The 19,696-nt window shown below is 36.4% G+C and overlaps 1 protein-coding gene across 7 annotated transcripts in view; it reads right to left on the reverse strand.

The window, feature by feature from the left end:
• The window catches only part of osa (trithorax group protein osa), a 253,832-nt gene that overhangs the window by 83,910 nt on the left and 150,226 nt on the right, over positions 1–19,696 (reverse strand). For all 7 annotated transcript variants that reach the window (XM_081727104.1, XM_081727113.1, XM_081727117.1 and 4 more), the window contains one exon: positions 1,658–1,787. In XM_081727104.1, coding sequence (XP_081583230.1) covers positions 1,658–1,787 — 130 coding nt within the window. The remainder of the gene's footprint in view (positions 1–1,657; positions 1,788–19,696) is intronic.

Raw genomic sequence — 19,696 nt, forward strand, 5'->3', positions numbered from 1 at the left:
ATATCTTTTATTTTAATTGTTTCTGATTTCATGAAAAGTTTACCTATCAAGGAAATTAGAAAACTGCTATTATTATTATTATTATTATTATTATTATTATTATTATTATTATTATTATTATTATTATTATTATTATTTATTATTCAAAATGATTCGTACTTTCATTTCCCATAATTCTGTATGTAAAATGTATTGGCGAACACAAAATAAATCATGTATTAAAAGCAAGTAAATCGCTCCAAAAGAAAATACGTAAATTATCCTAACCTTATACATGAATACAATACGACAGCATCCAAATACGAAAACAAGCTTAGAGAAAATCAAGAAAAGCATAATTTCGAAAAAAAAAAAAATATCCTAGATTTTTTTTCCTGTCATTTTAGACCAAATGGGGATTAGACAAAACAAATACCATTATTTCGACTAAGACAGCAAACACACATCTTTTATCATTTCTGTGTCGTTAAGTATATGGGATAGCTGGCTAGACGAAATGAGGAGCACGTTAGACAAAATGAGGATTAGCCCGAATGATAGAAGATTGATTCTTATTACGACTATTTCTTGCTTTGTAAACATTAATTCGTTAGCTCCTTATTCAGGTTACTTCTCAACTGTCTCATGATGAACCAGAAACTTCCATTAATAAAAAACTATTCATAAAGAGTACGAAAATAGTTTACTTGTCAGGTATACTAAAAACAAAATATACAGACAGAAAATTAGGTAAAAGTATCTGAGAAAGTGGAAAATGTAAGCGGCTATTATGTTCCATCAAGACGGTCTCTTAATAGCTGCTGTAAGAACTGTTCTCAACACAGTATAAAACAACTCTTTGTCACTGTATTTCCACATGCATAAGACCAATTACAAAACTTTTGCAAAATTCCAGAACACCATTACTTTTATGGCTTGTTATGAAGCAAAGTATTGAAATGAAATGAAATCTTTTAAGTTTTACGTACCACGATTATGGCGGCTAGGTTAAAGGAGATGTGATGATGATAATGGATGAAATGGTGTAATGAAGAAGGTGAATGAAACGGGAGAACTCCGAGAAACACGTACACTATGTCTGTCTACCACGAAGCTCACTTGGCGCGAGCTGGGATCGAACCAAGGATCCCAGCACCAGAGGTGAACGCTCTACCACTGAAATATTTTCTATATCTCGAGGGAAGACGCAATTTAATCCTTCCAGTCTTAGGAGCTTTCATAGTAGCTCAAATTCAAACAGACTCGTTTATCTAATGTAAAGAAAAAATAATGAATTACTCAATTAAGATGGAATGTGCTCCTTTCACGATCATCACCACTAGCACTGGTCTAAGTAAATCGGATTATCCAAGATATATCTATTTGGTTGCACACTAAAGAATTTACTGAGTAGTATCAATTTTATCTCGAAGGTTTTAAAAAATGGCAAGAAAAGTATGTACATCATTTCGAAGTCCTTCTCGCCTGAAAATTGTTCTTTTCTATTGTTTCAAATATTTCCAATGTTATTAAAATATTTCCAAACAATATAATTTTACACTCTCTTAGAAAAGGAAATATTTTTTTAATATTTTAATTATTAAAATGCCACCGTATCAAAAAATAAAAATGTAACATCAATACAAATATATCAAGCTCAACACCTGCTAATACTAACCTACTGCAGGAGACATGGAACGCGAACCAGTAGAACCCGTTGGGGAAGGTGTCGGCCTCATCCCCTGAGAATTGGGCGTGCCCGGCGCTGGACCGCTCGAACTGTCATTGCTATTCTGTCCAGTAAGGTCCTGAAACAAAATAATAATAATAATAATTTACTATTTATGAACTATACCCACAAAAGTATGACACAGTGAAGATAATATTCTATAACTAAATTACCACGTACAAGTAATGATAAATAACACTTTTGTAATGTTCCGAATCCTGTACAGGAAACTGGTAATACAGTCACATGCACAATATAGGGAAATAACTAGTAGAATAAACGAAAGTGAGACAAATCCTGCTATCCTGCTATGGTGATGCTATCCATTACATGCCAGGAATCTAACCCTTTGAACAAAAGATGAATCACTACCTCGCCGTTTCCCCAGCAAATAAAAACCCTTTTAGTCACTGAAACTACCATACTACGCAATATAGTTCATCTTATTCTCAAGATCTAAGAAATGCTTTTTTTTTTTTTTTAAACATAACTTCACATACCGACCTTTTGGAAGCGGTGTCTCAATGATAGAGAATAATCTCTTATGCGGGCGTACAGGTCTCTCTAGCAACATAAGTATGACATATCTGACAATGTTTACATGGATATTATTTTTCCATACATTCAGATCTCTCCCACTTCATAGTTTTATCAAACAGATTATCAACATCCAACTGTGCTCGTTACGGTCTCTACTGACCAACAGCAAGGAATAACGAAATCCGTTAACGTACCACATGATCGTCATTTAGACTAAATATTATGATCCATGTACAAATACATGAAGGGACGGCGGGTGAAATGATGTGGAAGAGGAATCTTACTAAAAAACCATAAAGCTGTGTCACCACAAGTGTGATTACTATCAAGCCTCAAAGAAATGTCGGACATAGGCACTAGCGTGCGCAGGATATTGGGAATGTGGGTGCCAGATCTAAAGTACCACCATATGGAATATCATCCTCCCCCCTTTCCCCTAAGAAAAGATAGCGTCATTGCACCCGACGCTGCGTCGGCGACGCACGGCACACATGCAGACGGGAAATAATTTACAAATCTCTTCTCAGTTTGTAATAATTCTACATAAAACGGTTTGTCTAATGGGGGTGCCAAGGCACCCACGTTGCGCACGCCTGTGGACATAGGACTGCATTAGTAATAACACGATTTTAATAGGTGTTGATTAGACGATAATTACAAATATACACTGACAATTATTTAATAACCACATAACGTTGAACTATATGAGTTCATTAGTTTCTCCTACAAAATGAATATAGCCTATGAAATTTGATATTACTAAGAGATGAATTAGACGTCGAGATATTTCTATTAGATACCTTATCATCAACAGCGTAATACATTATCATGATTAAAACACGGCAACCCACTTTCTTGTCCAACTACAGAAGCTAAGAAAGAAGATAAAGTTGCATGTGTATGTAATGTGTTTTACATATGTGGGTCCTTTTTCGATCCACATTTGATCGGCTCCTGCTACGAGAAACTTTGAATATAGTCACACCTATGCTTCACAAGTTGGGTGTGATGAGGAGATAAAAGTAAGAATTTTGGATGGAGCTAGTTAGTATTCTGCAAAATTGTTCGTTGCATAAACTTAACAGTAAGTCTAAATGGTCATGTAGGACGATCAAGATCACGTTATGAAAGAATACATGGAGGATATGGATTGGAGGACAGAAATAAGGAAGGTGAAAACATGGCAGTCAGCGACAAAAGTTCTTTCTGTTTGATTCAACTAGTTTCCTTAAGAACAGAAGGACAATTTGAGTACACTTTTTAATAAATTGAAAAAGAATGTAACTTGCTGTGCGTTCAAGTCATATCATTGTTATTCCCAAAATAAATTTTACCGAAAGGAAAGAATTTTTGTCGCTGACTGTAGAAGTGATGGAAACATAACACCTTGCTATCCTGAAACATAACACCTTGCTATCCTGAATACCTTCTATAAGAACACCACCTCGAATGGCACCTCGGGGTTTCAGATCACCATGTGATGCAAAGGACTGCAAAACAATACTAGATCAGGATCTAACGAAACAACACTGTCTCGTAGTAGCTGATATCTGCATCAAGGAAAAATAGGATGAAATGTACCTGTTCAAACGAAGTGCTGAAAAAGATTCGAGGAGAAATTACCATAAAGCAAGTATTGCAAATTAAGAAAGAAGAGATGCACGAGGAAAGAGAAATGGACGAGAGTATCAGGAACACTCAGGGAAACCGCACGAAAAGTTGAGAGAAAACAAAAGGAAGTTGCCTCTTTGATAAATAAACGTGGTAACGAAATAAAGAAGTTCAAATAGCCGTGAAGAAAAAAAGGAACGATTAAAAAAAAAAAAAAAAGAGCAGAATTCTGGCAATGAACAAGACTTGGAGTACAAGCAAATGAAGAACGCCAAGGTGGAAAGCAAGGAATCTGATGAGTTGTATAACAACCTGGAAACAATTACGAGCTTACGAAGGTAAGAGAGAGGTAAAAGAAATACATTTCACACGAATTTTGCATTAAGGATAAAAATAGCTAGGTTCTAACAAGGAAGAAGGTAAAGAAGTGGTGGACGAAATATTTCCAGAAGCTTATAATGCAGAAAACCCGAAGAAAATTTTCGAAAATCTAGCCACGAATCAGGAACTTGTTCGGCCTGTGACTATGGTTGAGGTGGGAAAGCCATAAAATGGAAAAGGTGAAAAGTGGTAAAACCTCAAGATCGGATGATATCCCTCAGAAAAGTTTAGGTATTTAAAAAAAAAAAAAATGTAGTGGTTTAATCTACTTTCTAATAGGATAATGGATACAGGAAATATGCCGAAAAAAATGTAGAAGCAGCTACGTTGTGCAGGTTTTTAAAAGCAAAGGAGATGTGCACGAATATAGTCACAATAGGGGAATAAATTTTACGAGCAAGCCCTCGGAGAGAGTGAGAGAAGAGACCTAAACAATAAATTTTTAAAAAAATGGTTTCATGAAAACACGGTCGACAACAGAAGCAATATTGGCACTGACGATGAGAAACGGTATGATTGGGTGCCACGGGATTTTACTTGGTGGGCACTGCGAAAAGTTTTATTCCGAACACATATCTGTCTGTATACAAGATATGTATGCATTGGCGTCTCTGGCATGTAAAATTTGGGGGAGGGGGGGGCATCAAAGGAAATGAACTAGTCTGCTAGTGAGTATCTAAATAAATTAAATTAAAATAAAATATTGAATATTTCGTATTTCAAAATATTGGGGGGACGCGTCCCCCCGCCAGAGACGCCCATGTATGTATGATGGATATAGGGCAAGTAGAGGAGATTGTGGAACAACATAAGAGTTTACAGTTAAAGTGGGACTTCATAAGGGACTTTACATTTTTGCCTATACATTTTTGCATGGTGGTGGACGAACTTACAAAAGGATATCCAAGTGCTAAGTTAGTATCTTGGTACAATGCTATTTGCAGACATCGTGCTGGTGAGACCAAAGCAGCACTACAAGAGAGATTAGATACCTAGAGAGGAGAATTAGAGAGCAAAGGGCTTAGAATTAGTAAAACCAAGACAGAATGTTCACATTACTCATTCAGCAAAAATGTAATCGAATATTAAAGAATACAGCTGGAAGAAGAAGAAGAAGAGGGGTAATGACAAAGAAATTCAAATACTTGGGATTGAAACTACAGGAAACTGCAGGTGTATAATATATAAACAGCAGAATTTACATATATAAACAGCAGAATTTACACCACATCGTTTTTCAAGATTAGAGGTATTGTACTATACTGAATTTTCCAGAAATTGCTTTCTTGCCATATTGTGGAGTTGTTGATGAATTAACTATTTGTTTTGAAGAAAATCGCCTGGGTACTTTCCAAAAAAATAAACTAGCAAAAAAACAACTCATCCCAATAAATAACCTATCCCTTCAGAATTGCTTTAAGGATAAATTACTTGTGTAATATTGTAAGTCATTAATGAAATACCGATAATGAATAATGCACACTTTTACAGCCGTTTGAGAATCGAACTTTTCAATTTTCACAGGAGGAAGGGGAGGGAAAATTTGAAAAATTCTTTCCAGCAGAATTTAATTAGCATCTAGGTATTTGTACATAAAGACGAATACAAATCCATTCTTTCATATTTACGGCCCATGGGACGAGTACATTCCTTGCAACCTCAAATTAGATTTTTTCACGATCACTTTTTCTTCCAAATTGTTGTAAATGGCATTATTGGCCTTCATATGTATTGAAAACCACCTATGCAACTGGATGAGACACTTTTCTACGCAGTTTTTCGAAATAAATGCTTTCAAAGTCACATTTTCATCCCCTTATAACTTCATATTAACTTGAAATCCGTCGTATCATGATCATAATATTAAGATAGACACACAATCATGGTCAACGTCTTGCGAATAAAATCAGAAAAAATGTGTTTTTATATTAAATAAGTGCAGTCTTGTTCAGCAGTTGTTTATTTTTCTAATATTAAGATACTAAAGTACTTTGGATGTGCAATGCCCCATCTGTCTCATTTTTGTTATTACTGCTGTAGACGCCACCAAAGTTTGAATGTTTATGACACTGTAGCATTCTTAATTTCAAACCCTGGATGAGAATTGTGCTACTGTATGTTTCATTTTAACATGTAGATTTTAAATTTTAAATAACCTGATGTAGAGCCATTTAGAAAAATACGACTTCATGTTGTGTTGGCAACACTGTAAACCTTGTGATATCACAAAGTATGGCAAACAATGTTTTCTAGTCGATATTTGCATGATACAAAACTTCAGTCTATTATTTTTTTATTAGTTAAAAAGTTACAAGAGATGGTTACAAGAAAAAGTTACAAGATTTTATGGTCCATCCTGTATATTCTCAATTCCAATTTTTCATGCATTGACTACTACTACATGCATTGTATTTCTTTTTTATACTCCGGAGAATAAGCATTACGCCGAAACAACCTACATCGAAATCTCCCTGTGTACCAGTTCATCCTACCCGAATACTTCGGCTCTCAAATTTATACAACGAGGGAGGGGGAATTATAAAACTCACTTTTTAAATTATTAGTAGAGGCTAAACTGTATGTTTTCCCAATCAGCAACAACTTTTACTGTGTCCTAGCATTGACTGTAGTTAAATGGTTACAGATCATAATTTTCGCACAGTTTGATTCCCGGTGGGGCTCATTTCATTCGAATCCCATGTTAACTAAGTTTTCATGCTTAACAAATGATGCTGAAAAAGACTTAATCCTAGAAACCCAACATCATTATTACACCGGGAATGAAACCATTTCATGTAACTCCATAATTGTTATTTACTTTTTATCATTATAGTTACGGAATAGCTATTATTAAACGGTTCACCCATTCAAGTAGCCTATTATGATGTATGGAAAATATAATTTTATAAATATATAGAGCTACACAGAAATCTTACAGTTACTGTACCCCCTTGCAAGCGGCCATGATTGTAGTAGTGTACTGCATCCGCTGCGTATTATATCCGGGACCACTTACATAAGAAGCAAGCATATTGATCAGTTGGTCAGCCGAGAGTGCATTTTGCCCAGCGATAAATTTAGTATTCTGATGGCAAATATTAGTTAATACAAGGTGAGAAAAGCTAGGTTAATAATTTATTCTCAAAAACTTAGAGATAAACAATTCATACATGTAGGTATAAAAACAACATCGAAGATATTTTTTGTTTACTAGTAGGCCAAGTATTGAATCAACACTTAATAGTATAAAAGCGAACGTGTTTTATGCTCCAATTACATGAATAGATGGATTAAACATACATACACACGAATTTTCTCTTTATTAAACGACTTAGATAAACAAAAGTTTAACTTTCGCACAAGAGCGAGCGAGCAAATACGCACGCACACAAGACATTTCATCGGCACCTACATCACAGCCCATCACGGATGGAACTACACCCCTATGAGGGAAAGTTGGACTCGCCACATCACAGGGCTGGTGTCTCGTATTCTGGTCTAACCTCGCTGATCGCGGGGCTCGTGAAGAAGGGAATCAAACCGAGCTTGCACGAATTACACAAACCACGTTGTCGAACCAACTTTGTGTTGTTTTCCATCTGGTTGGCAACCACCACGTGCGTTAACACGAGGTCAAGGTGGAACTCGCGAACACACAGCTCTTTGGCCTGACGAGATAAATAAGCCACTATTCTCAACTACTTCTCATTAAGAGGGTGATCTATTTTTAAAAAAATGCATCTGTATGTATCATTAACTGAATATTTAAGCAGGTTAAACAAATATCAATATTTATACAATATTTTATTCGAATAATTAAATAATAATAAATGGATGGATAAATGCCATCAGTGAAATTATTACCTTAATCAGGGAAGGACCATTGCTATACTGTAAAGAAATTAGTTTTCTTAGTGACACGGTTTCTTTTTAACCTACAAGATTACCCTACTCAAAACACTTCTGTGCTATCGTAATTTTGACTATTATTCCCTAAAGTTACTTAATACAAGGAAAACACGTAGCCCTATAGTTCAAAGTTCGCGTGTTCGTATTTTGCGTCCTTATGCACCGAGATTATGACAGACGGAATCCAGTATTACCGTGGGCTTCGAAGTTTGAATCCGGTGCACTTGACGAGGACATAGACCACCACGCAAGATCAACCATCATAGGCCACTTCCCACCACACTATCTTGCCTACGACCATCCTACCAGCTTCAGTTATGTTAACTAAAGTTTTCATATTCACTATGTCTGCATATTTAAAAGAAAAAAAAACACCTTAAATTCAACGGAACTCCATATGAAACGTCGGTATTGAGTGAAAAGCATCCATCTCAAACGCCTATTAAGCATCTCGTAGTATTTCCTGGCTGAAAAGTACCTCCTGTTCAATCTAGTATAAACATCAAACACGAAAATACACCCTAAACTTTTCTACCGATAATTTTTTTTTAATCCATTAGACCTTAAGGTTTGAGCCACTATACTAGTATACCTCCAAAGTACTATAATTTTTTAATGATAAATTTGGTGCGTAGAGCATTCAGGCTGACAAAAAAGTCCCCACTTAAAAAAGAAATCAAAAAGGCTGCCCTAGAGCATCAAGTAATGATGTTAAAATTATTTAAATAATTATTCGAATATTTTTCTGCTTTACTCCACTATCCGAAAATTCGATTTCAGTATTCGAATAATTATTGGTTATTCGAACAACTAACTGTTCCAATAATCGAAGAATTCATTATTCAGATAATCTAATTTTAACAGCAGCAGTATGTAGTTTATCGAAGCCTCTTTTGTGCAGGCAGCGTTGGGTAATTACAATTTTTTATTTTAAAAAGTTTTCTATACGACGCATAAAATATGTAAAACACGTGAAGTACGTAAAAAAAGCTAGTGGCAAGTCTAAAAATTAAAACAAAACGTTTTTCGTGTTGTTTACCGTTTGGTATAGCACAAACGGTTTTGCAATTTTATAAACTACTACACAGGATGGCCCAAAAGTAGGTATACAGTACCGTACTGATTAGCTCATTGCATTTTATATCGTTTTTTTTTTTTTTTTATTGTTATCCATCAGGTAGACTAAGTTTCTTTTATTATTTGTTCTAAATGTGATTTTACTTACATCTTTAGCTCGGAAGAGCCGAAGCAAATAAACCCATAAACTAGAAGTGCATACCTACTTCTGGACCACCCTGTATTGACTTCACAAAGTAGCCTTGCACGTATAAATAATAAGTACAACGATTTTTGGTGCGCAAAATAACGTTTTATGGAAGTATATGGACAAAATCTTACGACTGAAATCTCGCCTGGCTAAAACCTCGCGGGGTTAAAACTTGCAGGCCGAAATCTCGTATGGATAAAAACTTCGCCGTAACAATATAGCTGTAAGAGTTTGAGGTCAAAATAATAATAATAAGAAGAAAAATCAGAAAATGCTTATGTAGACATTAGAAGCGGAAAAATTTACTTAAAAATGAATAGGCCTAGATTCGAATATAGTTTAATATAATAAAATTATTTGGTGAGAGTTAACTGTAAATCTCCTCGGGGGTTCAAAATTAATGCCATCATCTACTACAGTGGTTCTTAACGGATGTCTCGTGACACATTGGTGTGTGACACAGTCCCCTACAGGTGTGTCGCGAAATTTAAGAATTTAAAAATCAAGAAGAATTTAATAATTAGTTAAAATAGAAACAGATTGTACCAGTCAACACCTCCAGCGGTAGCAATAATACTCAGTGCTACATAGACATTATTAAAAAAACTAATAGGTTTCACTACTATAATAGATATTATTACTTTCATGATAAAAATATCAAACAAGTGTGTCGTGACGTCCTGGACGTTCAGTAGTGTCGTATCAAAAAAAAAAAAAAAAAAAGGTTGAGAACCATTGATCTGCTATATTATGTATGCTTTGCATTAAGAAGATGGAATTCTATATAAACTCGTCATTAAAAGTGGAAAAGTGTCCCAGTGTTTTCAAAAGTTCAGCTTTTAAGAGGGTGTGACAATTCTACAGTTTTACCCCACATTTAAATCGACATTGTCTGTATTATTAATACTTGAAAACAGCTAAACCATTTGAAATGAATTTTCTGTCTACTTTACGGTACTCGAATTTATTTTTAAAATGCAGAAGGCAAAATTTTCTACGCTAAGTACGTATGAATTGAGAATAGTTCATTACGAAGATGTAAAACAGAATGTTAGGAACATGTTACGCGGGGAGAAAGACTTTCCATGTCTATGAAGATGCCCGTTAATAGAGGTTTCCATATATAAGCAATCTTAAGTGTATATACTTACAACGATATTAACACACTGAAGAAATCGCTAAGGCAAAAAATTTCGGCCCGCAAGATTTTTGACGGTGAGGTTTCGTCCAGCAAGGTTCTAGCCAGGCGAGATCTTGTCTCGTGAAAATTTGGGAAGGTGAGATTTTGGCCCACGAGATTTTACTTTAAAAGTTTACAATTCGCTTCAGTTAATGCTAGGAAGTTTGAAGAAATTATATTTTAATTGTCTTGTTTTTAGATGTTTTTTTAAACAAAAAAGTTCTTTTTTGTTTTATGTTTGCGTAAAAAACTTTTCTATGTGACGTAAATTACTAGTAAATTACGTAGAAAAAAGGTAACTAGCAAATTACCTTGCCAACCTTGAGTGCAAGTATGACTGGAGCCCCGATAACGATGCCCAAATGGAGAAAAAGCGTTCTTCGAAAGAAAAGAAAGAAGGTTCATTTTTCTGAATTTCTACCCAAATTTATGGATCCATGTCATTTTTATGGTATCACTGGAAGACAATCATCCACGAACCATGAAACTAGGGTATGAGCAGGTTCTTCCTAAGTAAAACTTTTAATATATTTTTCGAAGTAGTATTTGATATAAAGGGTGAACAAGAAATTGGTAGACTGGAAAAACTGTAAGGACTGAAATACATTTTTGAAACTTATTTCCCAACTGGGATAGTACATGAGAATGAGGACTCTGTACAAAACAATTTAAATAAAGTTGGTGTTCTGAATGCTTTGTACCCAATTTCCTGCAGATTATGTATCTCCCTCTGCACCAGGTCGAGTCCTGTACTTCGCACTTCTTGGCTGAGGGATCTCTAAATCTGCATAAAACCACGAAGATTTTTAGCTCTATCGGAACGTTCGACATACTTCTCTCTATATAAGGTCGAAAATACATCTATGGCCCGCGCTTGGAGTACATTAGGCGGGTTCTTTGCTTTCTCAAGAAGGGGATGCCTTCACTACGAAGAAACTCGACAGCATTCATGGCGTAATGCGGCGTAGCAAGGTCTGGCCAAATCAAAATGTTGTCTCTCCGGAGTCCGGATAAGAAAGGAATCCATCTCTTCTTCAAACATTCCGAGAGGTACACGCTGGCGTTGATGGTGCCTTCAGATTTAAAGAGCTCCGAAACTGTCCCCTCGCTGTCTATTGCTTGCCACGCCAATATTTTCTTGAATATTTTCTTCCTCCACCTGTTCATTTTTCGTCGCATCGTATCGCAGCATGGAAATATCTCCATCTTGGTATTTCATCTGGCTCCCAAGGCACATAGGTCTTGTCATCCACTACGAGGACTTTGCGCAGTGATTTTTGGTAAACGTAACGGCAACCTGACTTATCATGCTCCTCCTGATCGTTGATGTACTTGGGTGCAGTTTTCTTTACGTATGCCCTAATTTTCAACTTTTTCTGCTTTATAAACTGCAGAGTTGACTACCTCAGCTTTAACTTCTGTGCAGCACGGCGAACCGACATCAACGAATCCCTTTGAAACAACTTTTGTACTTTCGCCACCATCTTCGGTCCTGATTTCACGGCTGGAGGACCAGTTTGTTTGTGTTAACTTCTCTGCTGGGTAGCCTCGAACCTGGACATCACTCGGTATATCATGCTTTTTGAAACACCTTTGTCGCAAATGAAGCAGTGTTTTGAACTTACTTTTACCTGTTTCATTTTCGTAGGATGAAATGATGCGTTTTGCCACTTCTTTCTCCTGTCGTGACATCATGAATACCGGCGTTTCAAACGGAGAATTGTGGCCTAGAGGTAGCCAGAAACACCGAGTATCTCCTCGTGTTTAGTTTAGTCAAATGGCATGCCTGTTTCATTGTGCACATACAGCTTTCCAGTCTATCAATTTCTTGTTTACCCTTTATATAGTTAGAAAATATTATCTTCATACTGTGTATCAATGATATTTGAAACATATGTAGCTTAGTATGTGTTGCTTTTAGGTACCGTATCTTTTGTTCAGGGTACCTGGCTCCCGCTTGGGGTACGCACCCCCCAAATAAAGAAACATTTTCGGGAAAATCGTAGAATTTTGCATCCTTGAGAACTGCGTATTACCCGAAATCCTAGTTCATTCTCAAGATAATGATGCACGAGCCATGAATCCCATGTAATTAAATAGGACAAACAGCTTCCTCACTGACCGTCTATAACTTCCTTTAATATCTTGTGATTTTTAAAGAATGGCACAGCAGAAAATTGATGTCTCATAGGATCACTTTACAACCGTTACATGTAAACATCTTAAGTTGATCCTTTGTAAGAACATAGTCATATACTTACTTCAATGGCGTAGATAGAACAACGCCATGGGGACCCGTAACTGTCATGTTCAAGAAGTACATACACACTAGAGACCTGCACGGGCCGGGCTTGGGCGGGCCGACACTGATTTCTCTTCAGGTCGGGTCGGACTGGGGCCGATTAATTGCAATTCTTTACTGACTTTCGTTAAACGATAATTGAAATAAAGCCAAACGTTGAAGAAGTGTGCCCATGAAAAATGTTACAAAGAATGCAATAGCTATTTACGTTTATGTTGCTTAGCGGCTCCACTTTCACTATAGAGGATTGCAGGCATTGCGCGGTAAATTGAGCTCTGACCTTCACTGAACCCAACATATGACAAGAAGGGGTGGGAAAGTTTTGCCTGTCGCTAAACGATACTGCCATCTTCACTTTATGCAAAAAATCAATTAAGTTAGATTTTTGTTACAGAAATGGAGTTTCTGTTCTCTCGATGACAGGAAAAGTTCTAGGAGGCAATGGCACCATTCGGGAGGCGTCAGGTTGTGAACCAGAGTTTAGAAAATGTTTCTGAGGGTTAGGTCAAGTTTAATACTAAATTTTGAGAAAGACTGGGGCTCGAGCTATTTTTTTTAATTATCGGGCCGGGGTCGGGCCAAAAACTTTAAAATGTATCGGGCCCGTGCCGGGCTTGGACCAAGAATTTTAAAATACTTACCGGGTCGGGCCGAAAATCTCCAAAACTTTTCGGGCACGGGCCTAGGTACATTCGGGCTGGATTGGGCTCGGACCGAAAAATTCGGCCCATGCAGGTCTCTAATACACACAAACAAGAGGCGTGTCCGGAAAGTAAGTACCACTTCGAAAAAAATACTAAAACAGGTCCGTTCAAGCCAAATTTATTTTTACATGAAAAAGCACGCCTTAAACTATTTTTCGACTTAGTTTTCACCAATGTTTAAACACCTGTCACAACGGGTGACCAACTTGTCCAAACCTTCCTCAAAGAAACATCCTACCAGTGAAGACAAACGCTATAGACAAACCAATTAAAATTACTTTCATCACTTCCAAAGCGCTTACTGACTGGTTCGCGTTTCAGGTGCTGGAACAAGTGGTAGTGAGACGGCGCCAAGTCAGAGCTGTAAGGCAGATGGTCAAGCTGCTCCAAACCGAACTCTCGGATTGTTTGGATGGCACAACAATATGGCAAAACTAAACTGAACATGACCGTCTGATTACTGAATTATACAACTAACAAGCTAAGATCCGGCCTGGCAAAAATTAATAAGTAGGTTACAATCCGCTGGAATGGCCAAGCTTGCGTATACGTAAGGAGGCCTTCAAAGGCAAGATTGGGGTGGTGGATATCTCTAGAGACGGTGTACTGTTTTATAATTCCACAGTTGTTCATTGGAGCAGAGTTTTAAGAGTCTGGAAGCTATGACAGATATTAGCACAATATTCCTCGACCAGCTCCCGCACAGCACATGTACGACAGCTAGGTGCATTATCGCCCTGGAAGATGCCATCACAACGGGGGTTAAAATGCAATTTGATGAAATCCTGTCTGGCAGAAGGTCGCGATACCGGATATCACTCATACGATCGTCCACACCTTATTATGTAAACTAGCCCCCAAACCATATACCCCTGCCAAGGCCTACACTGATGCAGCAAGGATTCAGCATCTCATGAGTTTTCGCCCAACATCTACATGCCCACCCATTGAGTGGAATAAATATCGTAACTCATCAGACCAGTAGTGTCTAATGGAATCGGGGTACTCTAGTTTCCTTCTACATTCTCATTCCACCAATCTTTCATTAACATTCACCTGAACCCTTTTAGGATTTCCATTTTTTTTAAAATAAATTTTAGATTTTCACTAAAACTCTGCTTCCTTACTATTTATCGTAGGATCATGGTTCATACCTCGGAATAGAACATAGAGCATCCTTTCTTCAGAATAGAGCATCCTTTCCAATGATATCACTCGCTTGCCCATATTATACACCAGAAACGTGGAAATCGAGGAAAATTGGGAGATTTTTCGATTATTTTTTTCGAAATTTTTAAGCCCTCTGGCCCGAGTCTGGGTTCACACAGGGATCTGATATTATATATATATATATAACATACGTAGTTGATGATAGTATCACTTCTTAAATATAATAGTGTCCCTTCGTACCCCAACTTCCTGTATACAGTCTGCTACACTGATACCAGGGGATTGTGAAAAATGGATATTTAGATAGAGCGCATACTAATTTGTGCGTAATTCCTAGATCCGATTATGTAAGTCGAGCTATGAAGCCTTCAAGTTTCTTTTTCGTAATTTTCGGGAGCTTATGGCTCTGAAAGAGTCTTTTCTCGATTCATGTTCATTATAACTACCTTCTTTCACTTGATGTAAGGAATCACTTTCCGAGTTTGGGCACAGAATTTTTGAAGATACTGTATGAATAAAAAGTAATAGTTATCGACTTGTTGCATAACTCCGCAAATATTAAGGACGTATAAAATTAAATTATGACCTTTTTTACTATTAAATTGTAGCATTTTGTGAAGTAGGATATACAATGAAATAAGCTCGAATTCTTATATTAAGATTAAAGAAAAACATCTAAATTACCAGGACCACATACCACTGACTCAATACATTTTATTTCTCAATACATTGCATAACCTAACTTCATCTTTCGATCTCATTAATATTTCGTGTAAATTCCCTTACGATCGAGATCAGGAAATTCTGGGTGACTTCCCTGGTGTTCCCAGCTTTCATCTTTTCACAACGACTTAATTTCATCTATGAACCTTTTTTTCTTTTTTATTATTTTTGTTAGTTTATCGTCCAACAATTATGCACTGAGGCTAAAAGAGATAATACTGAATGGTGGAAGGAAACGGAAGAATCTCAAGAAAACCAATCCACAATTATATGTCCATCACTAAGCCTACCTGGCGCGGACTAAGATTGAACCAGGAACCCCCAACATAAAAGGTAACCGCTCTATCACTGACCCATCCCAACTCTTGGAGAACGCTTTTATTTACTAAAAAAAATATTAGTATTATCTTGTTACTACTATTCGTATCTAGATACCATCGACCCTTGAAAATAATTTCAATAACGTATGTTGGAGTATATAGAAGTGGCACAGTTTTGTAACACTTAGCCACAAGTAATTTTTTTTTTTTCAAATAATAATCATATCATCCCTTTGTTTGCAAAGTGTCGTATCTCAGTTTTTTAAAAAATTATTTTTCAGGAGAGCGATTTGAAATTTTGCACCTATTTCGCTTTCCTATTACGCTCGTGTTTACCAACAAATGTTTACCAATTTTTGACACAATATAGCCAACAGTACATTCATTAATATCATATGTTCAAATTAATATTGTAATATTTAACCATAAAAAATATCTTATTTGAGATACGTCACTTAAGAAAAAAAAAAAAGGTTTTAAGAACGAGTTACGTCACTGTGCATAGTTCTTGGGATATAAGAGTAATGCCAAAAATTGAAGCTGAAAAACTGTAAATTTGTCCATTTGTGCACATTTAAGTTGCTGTATTCATCTTGACATGAGTAAGTTATAAAAAATAGTACACAAACGATAGAACCAAAAGTCATGTTTTTTTTTATTAATTAATTAAACATGTTTACGAAATTAATAGTAAAAGAACTAAATTAATAAGGCTTATGACCTTTCAGCTAAAAAGGAAACAATGTGGTATGAAATTAATACTACAAATTAACACTACTAAGTAAATATGAAGCTATATAAAAGAAGAATAAAATTCAAAACAGCATCTAAATAATGAAATTAAAAATAAGGTATCGTTACTAAACTAGAGTATAATAGTATTCTTTTAAGTAAACATCAATATAACTAAAATGAGTACAGTTAATAGCACCTCCATACAATACTGAAAATTACTAAACCATGTCCATAAAGTAATTGGCAAAAAAACAAGTCAAACTTAACAAAAATACAAAAAGAAAGAACTCGTTTTTGTTTGAAACCGTCCTAATGGTCGAAGTGCAAGTAAAATTGCTGGTACTCGGATATTCGTATGACAGGGGTAGGTTCGTTGCAGAGAGATATTAAGTCGGAGTATTTGTTTTGGGTGTCTAACTTTTCCGACCTTAAAATCTTTTACGTTCTTCTTGAGGCGCTTAAGTTGAAGTTCCTTGTAGTCTAAGTACCCGGCTTTTGAGGCGATCGCAAAGCGTATTTATTGCTCATGCGTACGCTTGGAATACGCTGATCATGTATTTAAATGTAGGTGGCTAATCTCAAACGCGAAAGTAATAAAAACGCGGAGAAAACGTCAGCTCAAGCGTATTTGGTGCGTTTCGGAATAGACCGCCTGCTGTTTAGGACAAAAAGGAAAGACGTGTTGTCAGGCAAGGGGATTGTAGAAAGAAACAGCTGCTTGCAAGATGGTTTGTGCAGAGTATTGGAACCCTGCTAGTATAGACCTGGACCTGGCAAAAAGACCCGGAAACCCTGACTGGCTCACAGTATGATTTACACCTCTGACAAAAGTAAAATTACTGAATAGCCACCTAGGCCGCGTTCGCTACAGAGGGTAACGCATCAAAAACGCTTTCTTAAATAGCCATTCTGTAATTGTAGATGGCCTGTTTTGTAAGAAAATAGATGTCGGCAGTGACGTAACTAAGGGGGGGGGGCAGGAGTTTGTGCCACAGGTGCCAAGGGAAATTCGGGGCTGGTCTTAACTCAAAAATCGATTACTATTATTTTTTTTTTTATTTTTAGATACGACACTTTGCAAACAAATGGACGATATTTACTACTAAATTCTAGTATTTTGGAGCTAGATTTCAGTTACAAAGTGGAAGGGCCAACAGTTCTAGTTCAATTTAAGTCAGTAAACTGTGATGACCGTTGTATTATGAAGAAATCGAGGTAAAAAGGACTTCCCGAGTAATAATGCGTTTTCTGCAGTTGACCATAAATGGGATCAGACTGGAATCCAGCCCACACCACACTACGAAAAATACAACCACATGCGGGCTGATCATGTAATTCTTGGACTAATATATATATATATATATATATATATATATATATATATATATATATATATGTATATATATATATATATATGTATATATATATATGTATATATATATATATATATATATATATATATATATATATATATATATATATATATATATAGTGGCGGATCCAGGACATGATCAAGAGAGGGGCTAAACCATAGTTTGCCGCTTTATCCAGTGTAAAACAGGATTGAAGTCCATTTTATCCAGTGTATATCCGAGGGTCAAAGGGGGCTACTATAGCCCCTATAGCTTTCTCCCCTTGGATCCGCAAATATTTATATATATGTAATAGGTATGACTAACCACTTATTCGCACTTGTCTATTACATTTCTAAGTTTACACCTTTCGAAACATAAAGGGATATATCAAAAACTGACGCAAATATGTGTTTAAAATCCAGAAGTACCAGTGTGGCGAACAAACACTGTGTGCGTAGGTTTTCTCGGGGTTCTCCCGTTTCCTCCCACTTTCTTTATTCCACCATTTTATTCATTTCTCATCATCACCGTCTTCTTTAGCCTAGCCGGCATAATCGTGGGACGTAAAACTTAAATGTTTCATTTCATTTTCTGGAAGTAACAGCAAAATTAGATCAAAATTATGTTTATGTTCCTGAAATAATCCAAAATCTAAGATAAGTAATCCATACGTGCAAAAAGTATGGATTTTAGACTAAAGCCGATAGTTACAAACCGAAGTGACAACTGCTTATATTTTATATTTAAGAGGGGGACGTTCTTCTGAATTACTCCGGTATGGCTGAATCCAAACAAAATATATTTCCCAAAGCACTTCATATTCAGAAATAATTAATGAATAATACTATTGAATGTATTCTTTTTTCTTTTTCTTTTCTTTTTTTACGATTTTCATATCAGTTTACACACACACACACACACACACACACACCCATATTATATAACAAAAACCAATACGACCTAGACATGCTTTAAAAGAGAGAAGACAAGGGAAGGGTAAAGCACAACATCCGTACAGGCAATAAAAGAAAAAAAAAGAAAAAAAACAGAGGGTTTCCCCTGTATTAAGGAAACGTGCTCTGCCAGTCATCCTTATAGCTCGGAGGCGCTTCTTTGAGTAAACTTCGGCTATTGAACTCGCCTTCGAGACAGACCTCGTGGCTCCCATTCAACCAACTCTCCCAGCTGATTCCCCGATAAACAATAACAAAATAAAAGCCTTTAACCCTAAATGACTGGATGACGGCAGGAGGGAGTCGAAGATCAGTGGACGTAGTTGCAGAGATAGCCGCGAGATGTCAGCAGCTACCAGCAACTTACATCCAACAGAAGCATCATTTTGCGTCTGTACCTCACCTCTCCTCCGCCCCCCAAGCACATGTAAAAACTCTACGTCTTGATGGCTTAGCCACTCATTTCACAATCAGCTGATTGCGAGGGAAATTTTGAATTGAACTGACACGTGGCAACATTACATATTCGCTGGTAAGGAATTGAGATTTTTTTTGTACTCAACAATGGTATTAAAATATATTACAAATCGTATGATTATATGCGAGCATATAAATAAATTACTTGCATACACAAATCTAAACTCTGTATTTACGATACCTTTTCTTCTTAGCTATAATAATTAATCATCTTCGCCACGTACAAATGCACCTCCATCCGTTCCAACATAATAAACGTTCCCTGTAACAGTTTCTTCACTAATAGTACGATTTATCTTATGCACGTTCAACAGCATCCATAAAGTCAGTTTCCACAATTTTCATTGGAAAATATTAATAT

The sequence above is a fragment of the Thermobia domestica genome, chromosome 1 (assembly GCF_964235325.1).
Source record: "Thermobia domestica chromosome 1, izTheDome1.hap1.1, whole genome shotgun sequence".
NCBI classification, from domain to species: domain Eukaryota; kingdom Metazoa; phylum Arthropoda; class Insecta; order Zygentoma; family Lepismatidae; genus Thermobia; species Thermobia domestica.